The 16,571-nt window shown below is 47.5% G+C and overlaps 1 protein-coding gene across 1 annotated transcript in view; it reads left to right on the top strand.

Moving 5' to 3' along the window:
• Nucleotides 1-953: 953 nt before the first annotated feature.
• The window catches only part of WDR46 (WD repeat domain 46), a 73,671-nt gene continuing 58,053 nt past the window's right edge, over nucleotides 954-16,571 (top strand). The window contains exons 1-7 of the mRNA XM_085620437.1: nucleotides 954-1,078; nucleotides 4,319-4,510; nucleotides 5,755-5,835; nucleotides 6,581-6,693; nucleotides 6,890-6,977; nucleotides 7,067-7,128; nucleotides 7,417-7,521. Of these exons, the coding sequence (XP_085476563.1) occupies nucleotides 1,004-1,078; nucleotides 4,319-4,510; nucleotides 5,755-5,835; nucleotides 6,581-6,693; nucleotides 6,890-6,977; nucleotides 7,067-7,128; nucleotides 7,417-7,521 (716 nt within the window). The 5' untranslated portion in view covers nucleotides 954-1,003. The remainder of the gene's footprint in view (nucleotides 1,079-4,318; nucleotides 4,511-5,754; nucleotides 5,836-6,580; nucleotides 6,694-6,889; nucleotides 6,978-7,066; nucleotides 7,129-7,416; nucleotides 7,522-16,571) is intronic.

A 16,571-nucleotide genomic window follows, 5' to 3' on the forward strand; every position in this document is an offset into this window, starting at 1 on the left:
CACATAACATCGTGCACACCAACACTGTGCATACAGATGCAAGCCACCTGCACACAAACAGCATCACACGGCTGCAGACTCTGTGATGCCCACTGCTACACACAGAATGAACCTGCAGTCTATCATACATAGACAGTAAGGTCTGCTGCCAAAAGGCAAAGCAATAATTGCTGGACAGTTTGAGGCCTTCTGCCCACAGGGCCAAGACCTGATGTGTGCAGTGCTCCGAGTCAGGCAGCGTTCGAGGGCACACCAAACTCAGCAGTCACTAGTCTGCAAAGTTGTGCCACCCATTTAATTTACTTTTAGAGGAGCGCGTGGGTCCTGATATTTGTTCCTCTTGCGTTCATTGCTTGATTTTGTTTGCGAGAAAGTGTCACTCATAGTCGTTGAATGTCACTCATAATTACACTGAAATCATGAAAATGTCACACATAAGCAATCTGAAACCTTGACAGCTATGAATGGGTCCGAGTTTTCAAGACATAAATGGCTTTATTTTAGGTGCCTCCTGCTGAAAATTATATTTTTTTCAATAGAAGTCAATAAGGAAATTAGTTTCTCCTGATATTTCTTTCAAAATCTCCCACTTCCCTGTCCTAAAATGTTGTATGGCTGTTGTAGGCGCCCAATCAAAGATGGCCTCCGCTGTAAGGCCTCCAATTCAAGATTTGTATTTATTTATATTTATTTTATGCGTTTTTATATAGCACGGACTTTACCCGAAGGTGTCAGAGCGCTTCACATTAGGAACAGTACTGATACATGAGCAGAAAATTACAAGTGAGCATGTTACAAAAGCAAACGTTACGTTACATGAGGCAATAGTGACAATTGTGCAAGTATCAAGAGCAAATAAAATACAAGAGGTAGCAAACGATGATGGCCGTAGCAATACGGTTCCCAATCAAAGATGGCCGCCGCACCTCTTGTTCTAACTTTAATGTCCCTGGCGGAATACTTCCGGTTCACCTTGTCCTGACTTTATTGTCCGGACAGAAGCATGCAGAGCCTGGAGAAACCGAGCATGGAGGCTCAGGGGGGACCCGAGGGGAAACAGGAGAAGAAAAAGAGCAAGGTGAGCAGCGCAGTGCGTGTCCCTACGGGTAGTACCTCGGGTGCCGCCGGGAGGTGCATGGGGTAATCCCTCGTAAGAGGAGAGAGGAGTTGCTGGCCTCTGGGGAGAGCAACAAGCTGATCTGACAGCTGAGCCCTACTGAGGACATAACACCTCAGTGGAAGGGCTGTGTCTCTATGTCTAAAAAAAAAAAAAGTGTCGTTAGGAGCACCATGCCTCAGAGCTCTCAGGTTTTCCAGGTCATCATTTATCTCAGTCATTTCAGGTTTTCGTATTGCGTTCTGGAACTTGTAGTCTTTATGCCACTAAGATGACAAGTCCCAGAATGTAAAGACTAAAGCCTGGACTCGCTCACTTACTCAAGCATGGACCTGGGGAAAGTGAGAGCTCTGCATGGTTCAGTCCAAGGTTTCCATCTAACAACAACATTCATTCTGAGAGTTGCATTTTGGTTCACGTCATCCAGTTTGACTAAAGTTGTAGCTCACATTTGTTCGTCAAATTATAAACTTGAATTTAATGTGCTGTCCTCAAAGAAAGTGCTTTGAGACCCTTGTTGTAGTGTCCCAACGATAGGTAAACACTCCCACCTTCCCTCAGATCCTCGTTCCTGTAATCCATCCTCACCATATGTATTGTACTATTAGTATAGCTCTTCAAGCTTCTCCTAGGCCATGATGCTTCCTGATTTGGGCGAGCTTGGTGGTGCCCTGTCAGTGGGCATGGTTGATAGGATGCTGACTTTGGGGGGCACGTTACACCGCCTTCGGTGTTACCACTTGTGTTACACGTTTAAGATGCATGTGGCCTCCCACATTAAGACAGGTGCTATACTACACAGACACGATGTCATTGGTCACAAGTGTCTATACCTCCAGCACAAGAATATCAGATTTGGAGTACTCTTCGTTAACCACATTTGTCAATGCACTTCCATTTTTTGGATTGAGTCTAATTAACTGATAGCAAAGAAGACTCTTGGTGCAATCAGTTCTAACGTTTTGCTACCCTGATACTATTTGGAAATGCACCGCCTTTCACCAAGTGTTATTGAGTCTTTAAGAAGTTTTTTTTATAAGAACTATACTTATCCTGTCCGTGTTTGGATATGTTTTATGGTCCCATTACAACGTGAGAAATAAAGAAAGAAGGAACACAGTTCTGATTGATTCCTCCAGAAATGGTTTCTAAACATAATTGAACTAACGTGTAACCACTGATGTGCTACCTCATTGGATTGACACAGGTTTGGAGTACAAATATTTTGTTTATTGGATCAGCCCATGAGTGGCAAGACGGCGATTTTCTAGCATCTAAGAATTTGTCATTATTGTGAAACGTGGGTCAGAGGGTAGTATTTGTGCATTGTTAGTCACTGTCAGTTCGATTTAAAAAAAATAATAATAATTATATATATATATATATATATATATATATATATGTATATATGTATATATATATGTATATATAATTATTAATGTCGGATGCAGTGTGGTCTATGTTGGAGATGTTGGGATAGGTACATGAGGTTCAAACATAAAGCGGTGATCCATTGCCACACCATAACACACAAAAGTCCCTTAATAATTGTTTGGGTGTTTTTTTGTTGTTGTTTTAAAAAACGAAGCATTTATTCGAGAATGACTGTATGCATTATTAAGGCGCAATGTTAGACCCTACGTGGAGAAGTGGCCACTTATTATAAGAAAATCAAGATGGACCCGTGACATAGTTGAATTAAAAACCAACGTGGAGAAAAGGGGAACTAGTATCCCATCACCACTCAACGGACGGTTTGGGTGGTGATGGGGTACTAGTTCCCCTTTTCTCCCTGTTGGATTTTCATACTCAGTGGTATTCCATTTAATATAAAGGTCAGTTTGGCATATCACATTGTTTTTTAATTAGACTTTGTCACAGGGTCATTCTTAGTTAGAAGTGCCTCCCTGATCTCCAGGTGTAGGCCCGCTCTTCATCAAACTATGTTTTTACAGAGCGCGGCGATTCCTATGATGAAGCATGACACTTGTGTGAGGACATCCTGTCACATTTTCGTCTATGTCCAGAGATAGGCTGTTGTGAAGTGTAGCATTGGTTTAAGTAGTTTCTCAGTTGTGTTCAACAGTGTCACAACTACCCAGTTATTGAACTGAGGTTTGACTGATGAAACCTAAGGGTTCTATAGGGGTTGGTGAGTGTATTATATGGTAAGGGTTCACACCATATAATACACCCCGTTTCCTCACAGTAGGTACCATTGCATGAGCAGTGAGGCAAGTTGCTACACATTCCCCACCCTTCACTACAGTGCTCCCCAGTAAGGATCAACCTGGCTGGTGTGCGGGTGGGTCAGCATGGCAAGTCACTACTTAGCCGCCCGTTGAGTATGACTGGTGCTAGTGGGCGTCTATAAACTCTGCAAGCCATTTCCCTAATGTGCAAGATGCATTTTCCCTTCCTCTCAAAGGGCATACTCCTTATTTTCTCCTAACATTGGTAGAATAAATACCTGGGCTTCTAGAATCTGCACCACAAAACATAGACTAAAGATGCGTATAAAACCGGAAGTAGTAGATGAGTCAAGTGCATTTTTTTCAAGCAGTGAGAGGACACAACTTGTTTATTGACCTCTCTGCAGTTTGCATTAATGATCCATGTAATGTGCATTGCCATAACTCTGATAAACTACTTTACTAGTGAGGTGGCCCCTGTTCCTTAAGGAGTCCTGATGGTCTTAAATTAGCAACAAGAACAGCCATGTACTTTCTTGATACAAATGCTACGTAGATTCCCTTACTAGTGAAGTGACCTAGCCGGTAAGGCAGAAAGCATATGCAGTTGTCAGATTCAACTTTTAATCTTATCTCAATAGCTTGACTTTTTGAGGGAACCGTATTGTGCCAGGCAGTAGCGGTGAGGTTACTATGAGTATCACTCTGTAAGCTACATTTTAGGATGAAAAATGATTGGTTTGGATCATTTAGTGGCTTCAGTCCACATATAAGACGATTGTCTTTGAATATCCAAACCAGCAGATCACCATGAGGCAGTGACTCTGTCTGGTTTTGTCTGTGGGGCTATTGGGTTCGTATGAATTGGCATGTCAGAAGCTGAAGAAATCAATATCGACGTGCTTCCCGGGCAGCCGATTTACTTTTAGGTACGGGAAGGAACACCCCTGCCCTCCTTTGCAGGGCAGTCTCACACCGCACATCCTATAATCTCTTGTTTGTTCCACAGAATGTCAAGCGCTACTGGGAGGGGACACTGGAAAAAGAACCAGGATCTGTTGCACCGGAGCCGAAGAAACCCAAGGAGGATGGGGCTGCTGGTCTAACTCTAGACCGGAAAAGGAAAAGGAACATGAAGAAGAAGAAGAAGAACCGACTCAAAGAGAAAACAGCTGCTCCTGGAAAGAAATTCATCTCTGGGGTGAGCTGATGACTCCCTGCCCTTTGAAAGTTGGTGTTGCAAGATTAGGGTTGTGCAACATATTTAATTCCTGAGCAAAGTATCACTTGCATCCTGAATGTTGCATTTTATTGTGGCATTGATATAGCTCTTCATACCGCTGAACTGGTCACGAAGATCTCAGATTTGCATTAAGTTCCTGTGCTTTGAGAGCGCATGATTGAAAGTGTGTTTGTCTACTATGACCGGTTTTGTGTCAGGTGTGTGCAGCGCCATTGTGGGCTAAAGCATGCAGTGTTGCAGCCAGTGTGAGAATAGGCACATTCTTGTGGGTGGACACCTATCCTCTTTAATTTAGAAGTCAGCTTGTTGTGGATTCGTAAGTGCACATGTAATGTACATCAGACTACTGAAAAGTGATGAGGCCTCCCTTCTGGGAACATTTAAGAGGCCAGGTAGAAGTTAATTTGATCATCTAGACACAGGAGACATGTCTAAGCCACTAGATAATACTCTATGCCCAGCTCTTGGAGGCACAGTTAAGCGATAAGAGCTCCTTAAAGAGCCCTCCTAGCAGCAACAGGAGGTCACCTGTTGTAGGCGCTATTAAGCAGCCAGTATATACCATATGGAGTTCACCAAGGAAGTGGAGAGGAGCCGCCGCATTAAAGCCTTCGTGGAATCCATGTAGGTGCAGCATGAAGCAGCCACTGGGAATAGGCCTGAGAAGTGTTCGAAGTGCCAAATGGTTTACTGGGAACAATGGCGCGATCAATGACTACTGGCCCAAAGGTAACTTGCAGTGTCCTACTGCACCGGCGCTTATGCCCTCATGCTGTGTTTTTCCCTGCAAGCTGACATTTCCTTACGAGTGCCAGATGGTACCGAAAATAGATGTGCTGTTTTTAATGAGTTTTTCTAAAGTCCAAAAAGGGCACGAAATCATGATTTTAACATGGAAAATCACAGTCCTAAAATGTGGCAGACTAATTGTAGTAATCGTATTATTTGAGAAAATTCTGAGAAGCTTGCAAGATAAAAAAATTTGCACATCTGTGTTCAAGACACAGCCTATATTGGGATGTGCTCGGACTTCTCTGCTCAAGAAGAAGATCTGATCTTAGATTCTGTCACCTAGAGATAACAACAGTTTTTAGCCGTTCGCACAAAGGTATAGTGTAGTCTATGACTTCTGATTGTGCGGCCTTTGGTATTTCCTCTTTCAACCCAGATGCCCTCACACTCTGTTCTTATGCTTCCTCCAGAAAGTGGACCCTTTCCCTGGCCCTGCTCCAATACCCGAAGAGAAAGTGAAGAAATTTGAACGTGGAACGAAACCCGTTCTGGTAAGTACACAGCAGACGTTGCTGCCCCGCACCTGAATCTTTTGTTTTGTGGATGGTGTGGTGCCACATGAAGCAGAAGGTATTGGCAGTGAGGCACATTATTTGCTCAAAGTACACACTTCACAACCTGTGCCTCCTGGAACTGTGTGCTGGAACGCAACCCCCCACTCCCCGTCCCCAAAATGTGTTTCGCCGTGCTTTAAACCATAATGCCACATTCCAGTTGTTCTAAAGCTCAGTACAATTCCATTGTTGGCCATAGATGTAGACTCCATATCTTCACCACACCCTATTTTCCGTTAACCTACAGACTCCTCTATTTAGGCCCTCTATTTTCCAATTTTGTGACCTCCTTTTGCACTCTCTCTCCCTCTACTCGTATCCACTTTACACACTGCTCTTTGTTTCTAGATTGCCCTTCTTTTTTAACATCGTGGGAATGCCTTACATTTTTGAATTACTTGTGCCCAGTGTTCAGCATCCAATGATTTGCTTTTTCCCCCATTTGGAAAAGGATGCAAAAGGCACTGCGCTCCCAGCAATGTAACCTAACTCTGCATAATCTCTCTAACCTCGGATCCCCACAGATCTGACTGCCTTCATGTGTATTTATAACTCGCACTTTAGGCGATCTTCTGAATTTTATGAATCTCCATACTCCGACTGCTTCTACCCAGGATACTTTACATATATGTCTCTGTGACAATGCTTCCAGCCACTTCTTAGCTTTGTCCTCTCTCCGCAGAGCCAGGTGTCAAATCGGAGACTGAAGCATGAGCTGACATCCCACGAAAGTAAAGTGGAGCTGGCCAAGAAGCAGGCTGCACGCTTCGATATGTTACTGCCAGAGGAAGCTGGGTAAGGAGGTGCTTGGACTGCGCTCATGCCCTTGTGTGCTAGGCCCATCACCATCACAAGGCTTCTGAAATCATTAAAAGCAAGACCACTGTGGTGCCTTCCTTCAGTTTCCTCTCCTCCTGCCTTGGCTTTCACCAAGATCAGAATACCATGGATGAGTGCTTGTGACTGTGGCAAACATTTTTCTCTCTCTCAGATTCCTGGAAGGCGACGAGGGAGAAGACACCTGTACTATCCAGCAGCAGGACATTGCAGAAGCAGTAGACATAACCAGCGGGTCAAAGGTAAGCATGGGCCTTGTGTACATTTCTTTTATCAATTACAATACCTTTACTTTACACTCAACACATCTAATCCCTTTCTTTCATTGCAGTATTTCAACCTGGTTCTGAATCAGTTTGGTCCATACAGAGTGAATTATTCGCGCAATGGCAGGTAATAAGTGGAAACCAAGGCTTGTGCAGCCCATGCAAATACAAGTGCAGTTAAGGTCCATTCCATCACTGTATCCATTGAACCCTTCAACCCTTCAGCCAGCCTGCTCATACACCAGCTGTCCATGTCAGAGCTATGTTGGTGACTGCCTGTCCTTTTCTTGGTGGAGCTGTATTTATTAGCAGACCCTTTGCCACTTGTCATCTCTTGTTCATGTGTTGTTTGATGACCCACTTTTTCGATAGATGATGATCTTGCATTTTCTCAGCCTCTGTCGTTTTTCCACAGACATCTTCTCCTGGGAGGTCGGAGGGGACATGTGGCCGCCATAGACTGGAACTCCAAGCAGCTGACATGTGAGATGAATGTAATGGAGTCTGTCAATGATATCAGGTGAGTGAGGCTGGGCACGCGGGTAGCTGTAGCATCACTACAGGCACAGTACTTGTTGGTGTCTGCAGAAAAGTGTTACATATGTGTCAGCCATGTTGGCTGGCTGCAGAGATGATCAGTGCAGCACCCAGTCAGGGAGGTTAGAGTCATGGACCTTGTATGTGGCTGCATGCATGTATAACTGTAGGGCTGACCTTTGCATGCAGCAGAAACTGTGAATGGCTGCTAAGATTAGCTGTGTGTGTATCAGCCCAAGAGAAGGACTGTAGGCTTGGACTATGCATATAGAAGCTCGTGTGGGCAACTGCACAGGTAGACCATAGCTGTAACGCTGGATTTTACACTCATTTTGTGCATGGCTTCATTAGTGCACCATCATTTTTCAGTCCCGGAAGGTGGCTGTATAGATGCACTACGCTTGCACTTGTTCCTTGAGGTGGCATTCCAGATGGACTGTGCATTGACAACGGCACCGTTTTTCCTGGTGTTTATGTTTTTGAATGGCTTTGATTTCAAACGTGGATGCGGTGTTCCCCCAAGGCTCAGCACTTCCTCTGTTAGTATAGGGTGTGTTTGGTCCCAGTCTCTTGTTCACAAAAGTGGAGCCAGTTTCCTGTGAGAATTGGTGAGTTTGACTAGATAGAAGGTGTTGCAATGATGGTTCTTTATTAGAGTACAACTTGTTTTTGTTGTCATTCATGTGGGGGGAGGTGGATACCTGATCTCTATGAATCAAAGTAAAAAACGTATTGAGGCATTGCGCCATGTGACCCCTGCATTCTGGGTAGCTTGAAATCTTTTTGTTAGATTCTTTGGCGTACCAAATGATGCTCAATTCCAGATTCTAACTATAAAGATGATCTTTAAACTATCGTTCTGGAGTGAGTCGGCACTTTACGAGATGTTGGCACAGTGTTGAAGGGGGCTTTAATGAAAGTGGGGGCTGCTGGTGTAGCAGCAGGTTCAGCGTCTTCCTCCGTTCCTTCCTCCCCTAATCCGCAGCCAGGTTATGGATACCTGTGCCTCCTCAGTCGTACTAGCCTGATAGACACGTGGCCCTTGGGCAGGCCTGCTTATTTTCCCACAGGTGATTTAGATAGTTGTAGTTAAGACTATTTCCCATCCCTTGTTACCACATCCCCAGTACGTGTTTGTGGCTGTTTTCACTGACGTAACAGCCATATTTTATGAAACTGAAGTAACTATCTTTGATATTTTATCCTAACTTATTTGGACTCTCTAATTTGTCCAGTTATCTTCATTTAATACGCTACTGCCTATTTTGGTCTTCTCCAATCTCATTAAACCAGCCTATGCCACCTTAAACCTTCCCAGTCCTTAATGAAGCAAAGCAGAGCAGGAACACAAGGAGCTTGCCAGCCATTGGGAGAAAAGGAGTGGAGGGCCTGATCTTGCCATCTCCAGGACCAGTCACCCGTGGCTAGAAGAGGAAACTTAATCGAATCACAGAGAGGGCCTGCTCCAATAGCCTCTATCAATCCAGCTGCAAATATAGTGCCAGTGAGCCAGCCACACTCCATCTATCAGTGATGGGAGCTGAGCACCAACTCCTAATGCACAGCAAAACAACCTGGACTGGCATACCCGTCCTTCATGTGACAAGCAGATTGTGAAAGACATACAGTTGCGGTTGCCGGTGAGGCATAGGTCTTCTTTTAAAGCCATGTGCTGTTGTCACAAGACGCTTGTAAAAAAAGGATTACGGTACCTTCAATCTCTGGTCAGACCATATATAACAGCGAGAAATCTGGGATTGGCTGGGGAGAGGTTGGTGTTTGTTCCTAACGTGAAAGGAGCACGCTCAGGTGTTAGGTCTTTCAGTCACCTGGCACCAATGTTGTGGAACTCTTTGCCACTGACGGGTCGTCAGATTCAGGCAGCTTATGTTTTTAGGAAAACAAATAAAACATGGTTCTCTAATGTGAGAGCTAGCGGAGTTTTATCGCTGCATTTGGGGCTGCGTATACCTGTACCTAGCGCTGGGACACCTCTTTTGAGGCAGCTGCGCACTTTATAAAATGCGTTATTATTATTATAATTATTATTATTATTAGTGCTGTGTCTCACTAGTAGAATTAGTTGAAATTACAAAATGTGGTAAACTTGATCAAAGGATGCTTTGCTCCTATTGCATGGTGAAACCGTGAGCCCACGCCGAGCCGAGAATAGCCAGTGTTTATCTAACTCCAAGTCAATCCAGTTTACTAAACTGTTCGACTCAAGTCTGAATACCTCCAGATAATGGACCTCCGGAGGTGGCCTTGGTCATGGATGAGAGGAACTTGGTTATCATAATTGTTCCCAAAACTACAAGGAGAGAATTGAGGACACAACACTCTGGGGAAGATGAGCCTGTTTTCCGTGGGCAGCGAGAAGGGTCATAAGTATGTGTTCGGAGCAAACTTAAAATTTGTCAAAAGACTGAACATTCTCCAGTGGGATCAAAACACAGATTGTATTATCCTTAGGTGCAGCGTAGCAATTTGAAAGCATTTTTAAGAGGAAGTGGAAGCCTGCAAAACACATCAACTCAAAACTGTTCCTCTGAGTTAGCAATGATGTAGAACACTCTTACCCTGTTCTTTCTTTTAGCTGTGCCCAGTGTGCCCAACTGTACCCAGTATGTTCTGCACAGAAGATCCCCTGTGAGCTCCATCACTGCTTGTGGCAATTACTTCTAATATATTGTAGTAATACTGTAGGAAAGTGCCTTGTTTGGACATGCTTAGCCCCCACTTTTTGCCTGGAAAATTATGTAATTTCAACTGGAAGCGCTCAGGGTCCCTGCCAACCAAGTCCCCTGTGCCAACCAAGTCCTCTTTGCCAGATCTCATTCCCTAAACTGTACCTTTTTGTATTCACAATTTAGCTCACATAAGTCCCTCGTAAAAGGTACCCCTGGTACCAAGAGCCTTGTTGTTAAAAAGGGTCCCTAGGGGTTGCAGCACTAATTGTGCCACCCTAAAGGACCAATCGGAACACATTCACCCTGCCACGGCAGCCTGTGTGTCTTGGTGCAGGCAAAACTGAAGAGTTGACATGGCACGCATTCCATGCCATGCCCTCAAACACTGCATGAGATATATGTAAGACACGCCTCTAGCAGGCCTTAGCCCTAAGGCAGGGTGAACTATATCTCCTGTGAGGGCATATCTACATGAGCAGATATACCCCTGCAATATCCTTTCAGATTCCTTGATATTGTAAGTAACCAGCAAGCCATAGTAAGAACATGAGCTGGACGCTAATCATTACAAGTTCCCCAGTTCCATGATGGCTTTACTGAAGTATGGGATGTTTGGTACCAAAAATCTCCGCATAATAAACCTGCACTGAATCCAGTGTCTGATGTATTAAAAATTGAACACAGAGGACCCCTTAGAGCGGTCCCCTATAACCTATCAATCCATAATGTGGTCACAGACTGGTCTGAGCCAGCCTGCTACCACCAGACAGTGTTCTGACCTCAGGTTTGAGAACAGTGCCTTTCCTGGTTGGAGGGGTTCACACCTCTCCCTTGTCAGGAAGAAACATCCGTGGCAGGGAGCTTCAAATGCCTTGCTGCCTTTGTAATGCAACTCCAGCCTCTCCTGTTAGAGGGAGCGGGCACCCCCTTTCTGTCCTCACCCCCTTTTTGGCGGGAGGACAGACTGGAAAACTTATCAAGAATAGGAGGTGTGCCCCCCTCTGCCAACTCCATCTCTCACGTACCGGAGGTGAGGTGAAGTACACTTTTCAGTGCCCACAATCTTGTAAATGGTGAACAAACATCAATCAGGGCTAGGTATATGTCCTCTTTCCATAGGAGGTGGGCATTCCGTGTATTCCTAATGTATTGCCACTGTGTGGTCAACAAATGCTTAACACTGTCCTCTGATAAGCCCAACTGCTCTCCCACACTACCACTGTTAGACCTGTCAGCCCTTTGGGTGGTCCCTCCTCATCATTATTTATTTTGTCCCACTTTTGCCTCAAACCCTGTTTGAATTTTTCCTTTTTGGGAACCACCAGATTTTTTAGTGTTGCTGCAGATTCAGGGAGCCATTTTATCTACCCCTGGAACTTCTGTCTGAGGGCCTGGAGCACAAAATGGTGGCCACCTGTGACATCACCAGCACCCACTGGAACCTACTAGCACCTTCCAGAACATTCCAGAACCCTGTGACAGTTGGAGGCGGTTTAGAATGTTGGGAAGCTAAGACAGAGAGTTGGCAGTTGGAGCTGGCAGTTGGCACCTGACTGGTGAAGAGTGAGCAGCAGAAACCTGAAGGAGGAAGGAGTGAGGCAGCAGGGGTGGAAACTTGTGCCTGGAGTGGGGTCCATAAACCCACCCTTGATACTAGTCCCTACTGACTGAGCCCAGCCTGGAGCCCTGTGTGGGAAGAAGCAAGAAAAACCAACTTAAGGACCTGGACAGCAGGAACAGGCCTTAGAATCCAAGAACAGCAAGATCCTGACCTGGATACGGGTTTCCCTGGAGTCCGACGTCGAGTAGCCTGGAGACCTGGAGCCCGAGGTGGAGAAGCGGCGCTGACTGGAAAAGCAGACGTCGTACCCGGAGCCGCCAGAGGTCGAGAGAGGGCGCCGACGGAGGTCGTGAGGAGTACCAGAGGTCGAGGAGGAAGTCACCCGAGGTCGAGTGAGCGGCGTCAACGGGGGAGTGAAGTCCGCCCTCCGGAGTCGCCGGAGACCGAGGTGAAGCGTGCCGGAGGTCGGGAGTGGAGATCGCACTCCGGAGTCGCCGGAACCTGAAGGGAATGGTGCCGGAGGTCGGGAGTGGAGGTCGCACTCCGGAGTCGCCTGGAACCTGAGGAGAGGAGCACCGGAGGTCGGGAGTGAGGATCGCACTCCGGAGTCGCCGGAAGTCGACATCGAGCCAAGGCCGGCCGACGTCATCGAAACTGAGGTCGCCATCGGACCGGAGCCGCCCGAAGTCGACATCGAGCCAAGACTGCCCGACGCCATCGAATCGGAGGTCGAGATCGAGCCGAGGCCGCCGACATCGAACCGGAACCGCCTACCGGCGTCGTCAAGAACTGACATTGTGCCGAGGCCGCCGACATCGAACCGGAACCGCCTCACGGCGTCGACACGACTCCAGCGGCGTCGGAGCTTCAGAAAAAGGGCAGTAAGTGGAATAGAGGGCGCCAAAGGCCCTGTGGAATCCTAAGAGACTACTCTAGGGGTTAGAGAGGTGCTGGAACCAGCTGGACTGTGCCAGGGGTGAGCTGAGACTAATTTAGAGGGGTTGTGTAGAGTGAGAGAGCCAGGTCTCTGGTATTCCCCCCTTGATCTACCTCAGTTTAGGCCTCAGCCTTGTCCAAGCCAGGGAGTAGACACCCTCAAGCCTTCCACATCCCCACAAGCTGTGCCTGGGCCAAATCAGCCCATAGTAATCTCAAATGTGATCTGATTATATGAGTGTCACTGTCAGCTTTAATTATTTATTGAGGGCACTGTATTTATTGTATTTAACCTATTTATTGCTTCACTGTATTTATTGTTCCACAGTATTTATTGATGCACAATATTTATTGGTTTGCAGTATTTATTGCCTCAGAATATTTAATTGCCTGTATGTATTGCACTTATATTTATGCCTTCCTTATTTATGATCACCCCTATTTATTGAATCATTAAGACAGTATTTATTTGACCTGCACTATTTAAAAGCCTTGTATATTGTGATTGTCTTATTATTCATCTAATCAGCAACTAAGAGAAAAAGAAGATAAAGCAAGATATTTTCATAATTTTTACGGTGTAGAGTCGTTTTTGGAACGGATGCACGCATGGTTATTGTATGGGTATGTCGTATGCTTAGCACGGTGCCTGATTCCTGACCACTCGAGCCAAGCTACCACTGTATGTCCTGGAAAGACTCCGTTACCACCAACCCTTTCCGGTGTGGGAGTGGAGTATTTCCAACATTAATTGGTGTTCAGCGGTGGGATAGAGCTGTGCCTACGTATACTCAACAATAACTGTGGGTAGTCCATAGGCCTACACCGGGAGTTTTCTCAAAGCGGCCTTCCTAATTGTGGGTTTTTGTTTTTTCCAAATTTACTCTGGTGGTGGGAGGAGGTATTATTAAAGGTACCCCCCTGCATAGTACTGCAAATAACTGTCCTCTGACCTGAGTGGGCAAGATGGAGTTTGTACTGGAGAATTTAGAAACGTACACTGTGGCCCAACTCAGGGAGTTTTGTCAGCGGGAGGGGGTGTATTGTCCCCCAGGAGCAAAGAAGGGTGCACTCCAAACCAGCTTGAGGGCTTGGGGGGAGGCACGCCGAGAAAGCAAGGCTGAGGAGGAGGACAGGGATAGAGAGCCCGACAGTGAGGGAGCTGGTTTGTACCAACCTGAGGTGGGGAACCTGTCAGCGGGGCCCAGGACACTTTCCAGGAAGGGCAGCAGTGCCTCTAGCGGTGGCTTGTCTGAAGTGGAGTTAACAGACCGGAGGGAGAAAAGACAGCTCACATGGGACTTAGCAAGGCTGGAGAAGGAGAAGGAGGAACAGAGGATGGCTCATGAGATAAGGCTGAAAGAGATAGATCTTCAGATCCTGAGAATCGGGGCACACCCTGTACCTAACGGTGGCAGCGAAGAACGAGAGTACACCAGGGAACCCAAACCCTACCTGCCAAAGGACATAGTAGCTAGCTATGGGGTGGGTGACGATCTCGCCAAGTGGCTAGCGGCCTATGAGGTCTCGTTAAGGGCCCATGGGGTTCCAGAGAAGTACTGGGGAGGGGGATTGTACAAGTACATGCCTCCAGCTGGTAGGGATGCATTATTGGCCCTCGAAGAGGATGAGCAGACCTACTACCCCACCATGAAACTGGCGCTCATAAGGAAGTTTGGACTAACACCCGAAAAGTACAGACAGAAGTTCAGGGGTAGTCACAAACTGGGCACACAGAATTGGGTGGACTTCCTGGACTATGCAAAGAAGGCACTAGAGGGTTGGATTCAGGGCAGTGAAGTGAGGAACTACGAGGGGTTGTTTGATCTAGTACTGAAGGAACACCTGCTCGAGAAATGTTTCCCTGAACTGCGTCAACACCTGGTGGATAGCAAGCTGACCAGTCCCCGGAAGCTTGCTGAGGAGGCGGACATTTGGGCTAGTACCCGGGTGTCCACAAGGGGGACTGGAGGGGATACTCAAAAGGCCGGACAGGGCGCCCCCCAGAAGAAAGAGGGAGGGGAAAAGAAAAAGGAGTTCTCCAAAGGCCCCCAAAATAACTTCCAAGGGAAGGGAACAGGATTCACCCCTAGGGCTAACCCACCCAGAAACCCTAATCCTGGCCAGAGTCAGCAGCCAAGGGTTGTCCATTGCTACGAGTGCGGTGGCGTTGGACACTATAAGGGAGATCCGAAGTGCCTGAAACGACCACCCCCTCCCATTGGAGGAAAGACCCCCGGAGTAGCTAGTGCAGTGCTCGGGGAGGAGATGCCCTTAACTAAGGGAAGGGAGTGGGCGGGTGTCACTTTAGTGTCCCTGGGAGAACAGGAGATGGTTCCTAAGATCCAGGTGCCCGCAAATACCGTAAAGTATGGGCAGTGGGTCACCATCAACGGCCAAAGAGGGGAGGCTCTGAGAGACACAGGAGCCAGTATGACTATGGTACGTAGTCAACTGGTGTCTCCAGAGCAGGTAATTCCCGATGTACTCCACCCAGCCGCGATGGCTGACGGCAGAACCGGCCACTATCCAGTGGCCGAGGTTCCCTTTGAATGGGGGGGGGTTGCAGGTTCACTTCGAGTTGCCGTAAGCCCTGCTGTGCCAGTCGATTGTCTGCTGGGGAATGACATGGAGCACAACGCTTGGAAGGAGGTGGAATACCGGACTCACACTGAGATGCTGGGTACACCTGATTGGGCCTGTGTGAGCACAAGGTCCGTGACTACCCGGAGAGGGAGTTCGTTTCGGCTGGAGCCTGGAACAAAGGCCCAGCCAGCTGCCAGTCAAGGGAAGAACCGAGGACAGGAGGAGCCTGCCTCGGCGTCCACACCCCGTAGGACGGATAGGCCACCGGAGGTGGTGGACCAGGAGTCTGCGGTGGGGGACGTTACCAAACTGGAGGACCTACCCATCCCGGCCGAGTGGCACGTGGAGGGAGGCCCGTCCAGGGAGGAATTCTGCCAGGGCCAGAGGGAGTGCCCTACCCTTGAGGGGCTGAGGCGACAGGTCGAAGCCCAGGCAGCAGGGAACGTTGAAGGGAACTACAGTGTTTACTGGGAGGATGGCCTCCTCTACAGTGAACCCAAGGCACCCCTACATGGATCGTCACGAGCCTTGGTAGTCCCTCAACGTTATCGAGCCTTCCTACTGGAGTTGGCTCACGAGATCCCATTGGCAGGACACCTGGGGCAAGACAAGACCTTCGCCCGTCTTGTCCCACACTTTTATTGGCCTCAGATGAAAGTGTCGTCCGACACCTACTGCCGGACATGTGTGTCTTGCCAAGCCAGTGGGAAAACAGGGGTGAAGCTGAAAGCTCCCCTGGAACCACTTCCTGTCGTTAGCACCCCCTTTGAAAGGGTGGGCATCGACATTGTGGGTCCGTTAGATCCACCTACTACAGCTGGTCACAGGTTTATCCTGGTTCTGGTGGATCATGCCACACGGTACCCAGAGGCAATACCTCTGAGGACCATAACAGCACCTGTTGTGGCTAGGGCCCTGATGGGAATCTTTACCCGAGTGGGTTTTCCCAAGGAAGTTGTGTCCGACAGGGGGACCAACTTCATGTCAGCGTACATGCGGGCGATGTGGAAGGAGTGTGGAGTGACATACCGGTTCACCACTCCTTACCACCCCCAGACCAATGGTCTGGTGGAGAGGTTTAACAAAACCTTGAAGGGCATGATCAGAAGTCTGCCTGAAGGCCTGCGGAGGAAATGGGACGTCCTCCTACCCTGTCTACTCTTTTCTTACAGGGAAGTGCCACAGAAGGGAGTGGGCTTCAGCCCCTTCGAGCTTCTGTATGGGCACCCTGTACGTGGACCTCTCAACCTGGTGAGAGAC

This window comes from Triturus cristatus, chromosome 1_1 (genome assembly GCF_964204655.1).
Source record: "Triturus cristatus chromosome 1_1, aTriCri1.1, whole genome shotgun sequence".
Taxonomy (NCBI): domain Eukaryota; kingdom Metazoa; phylum Chordata; class Amphibia; order Caudata; family Salamandridae; genus Triturus; species Triturus cristatus.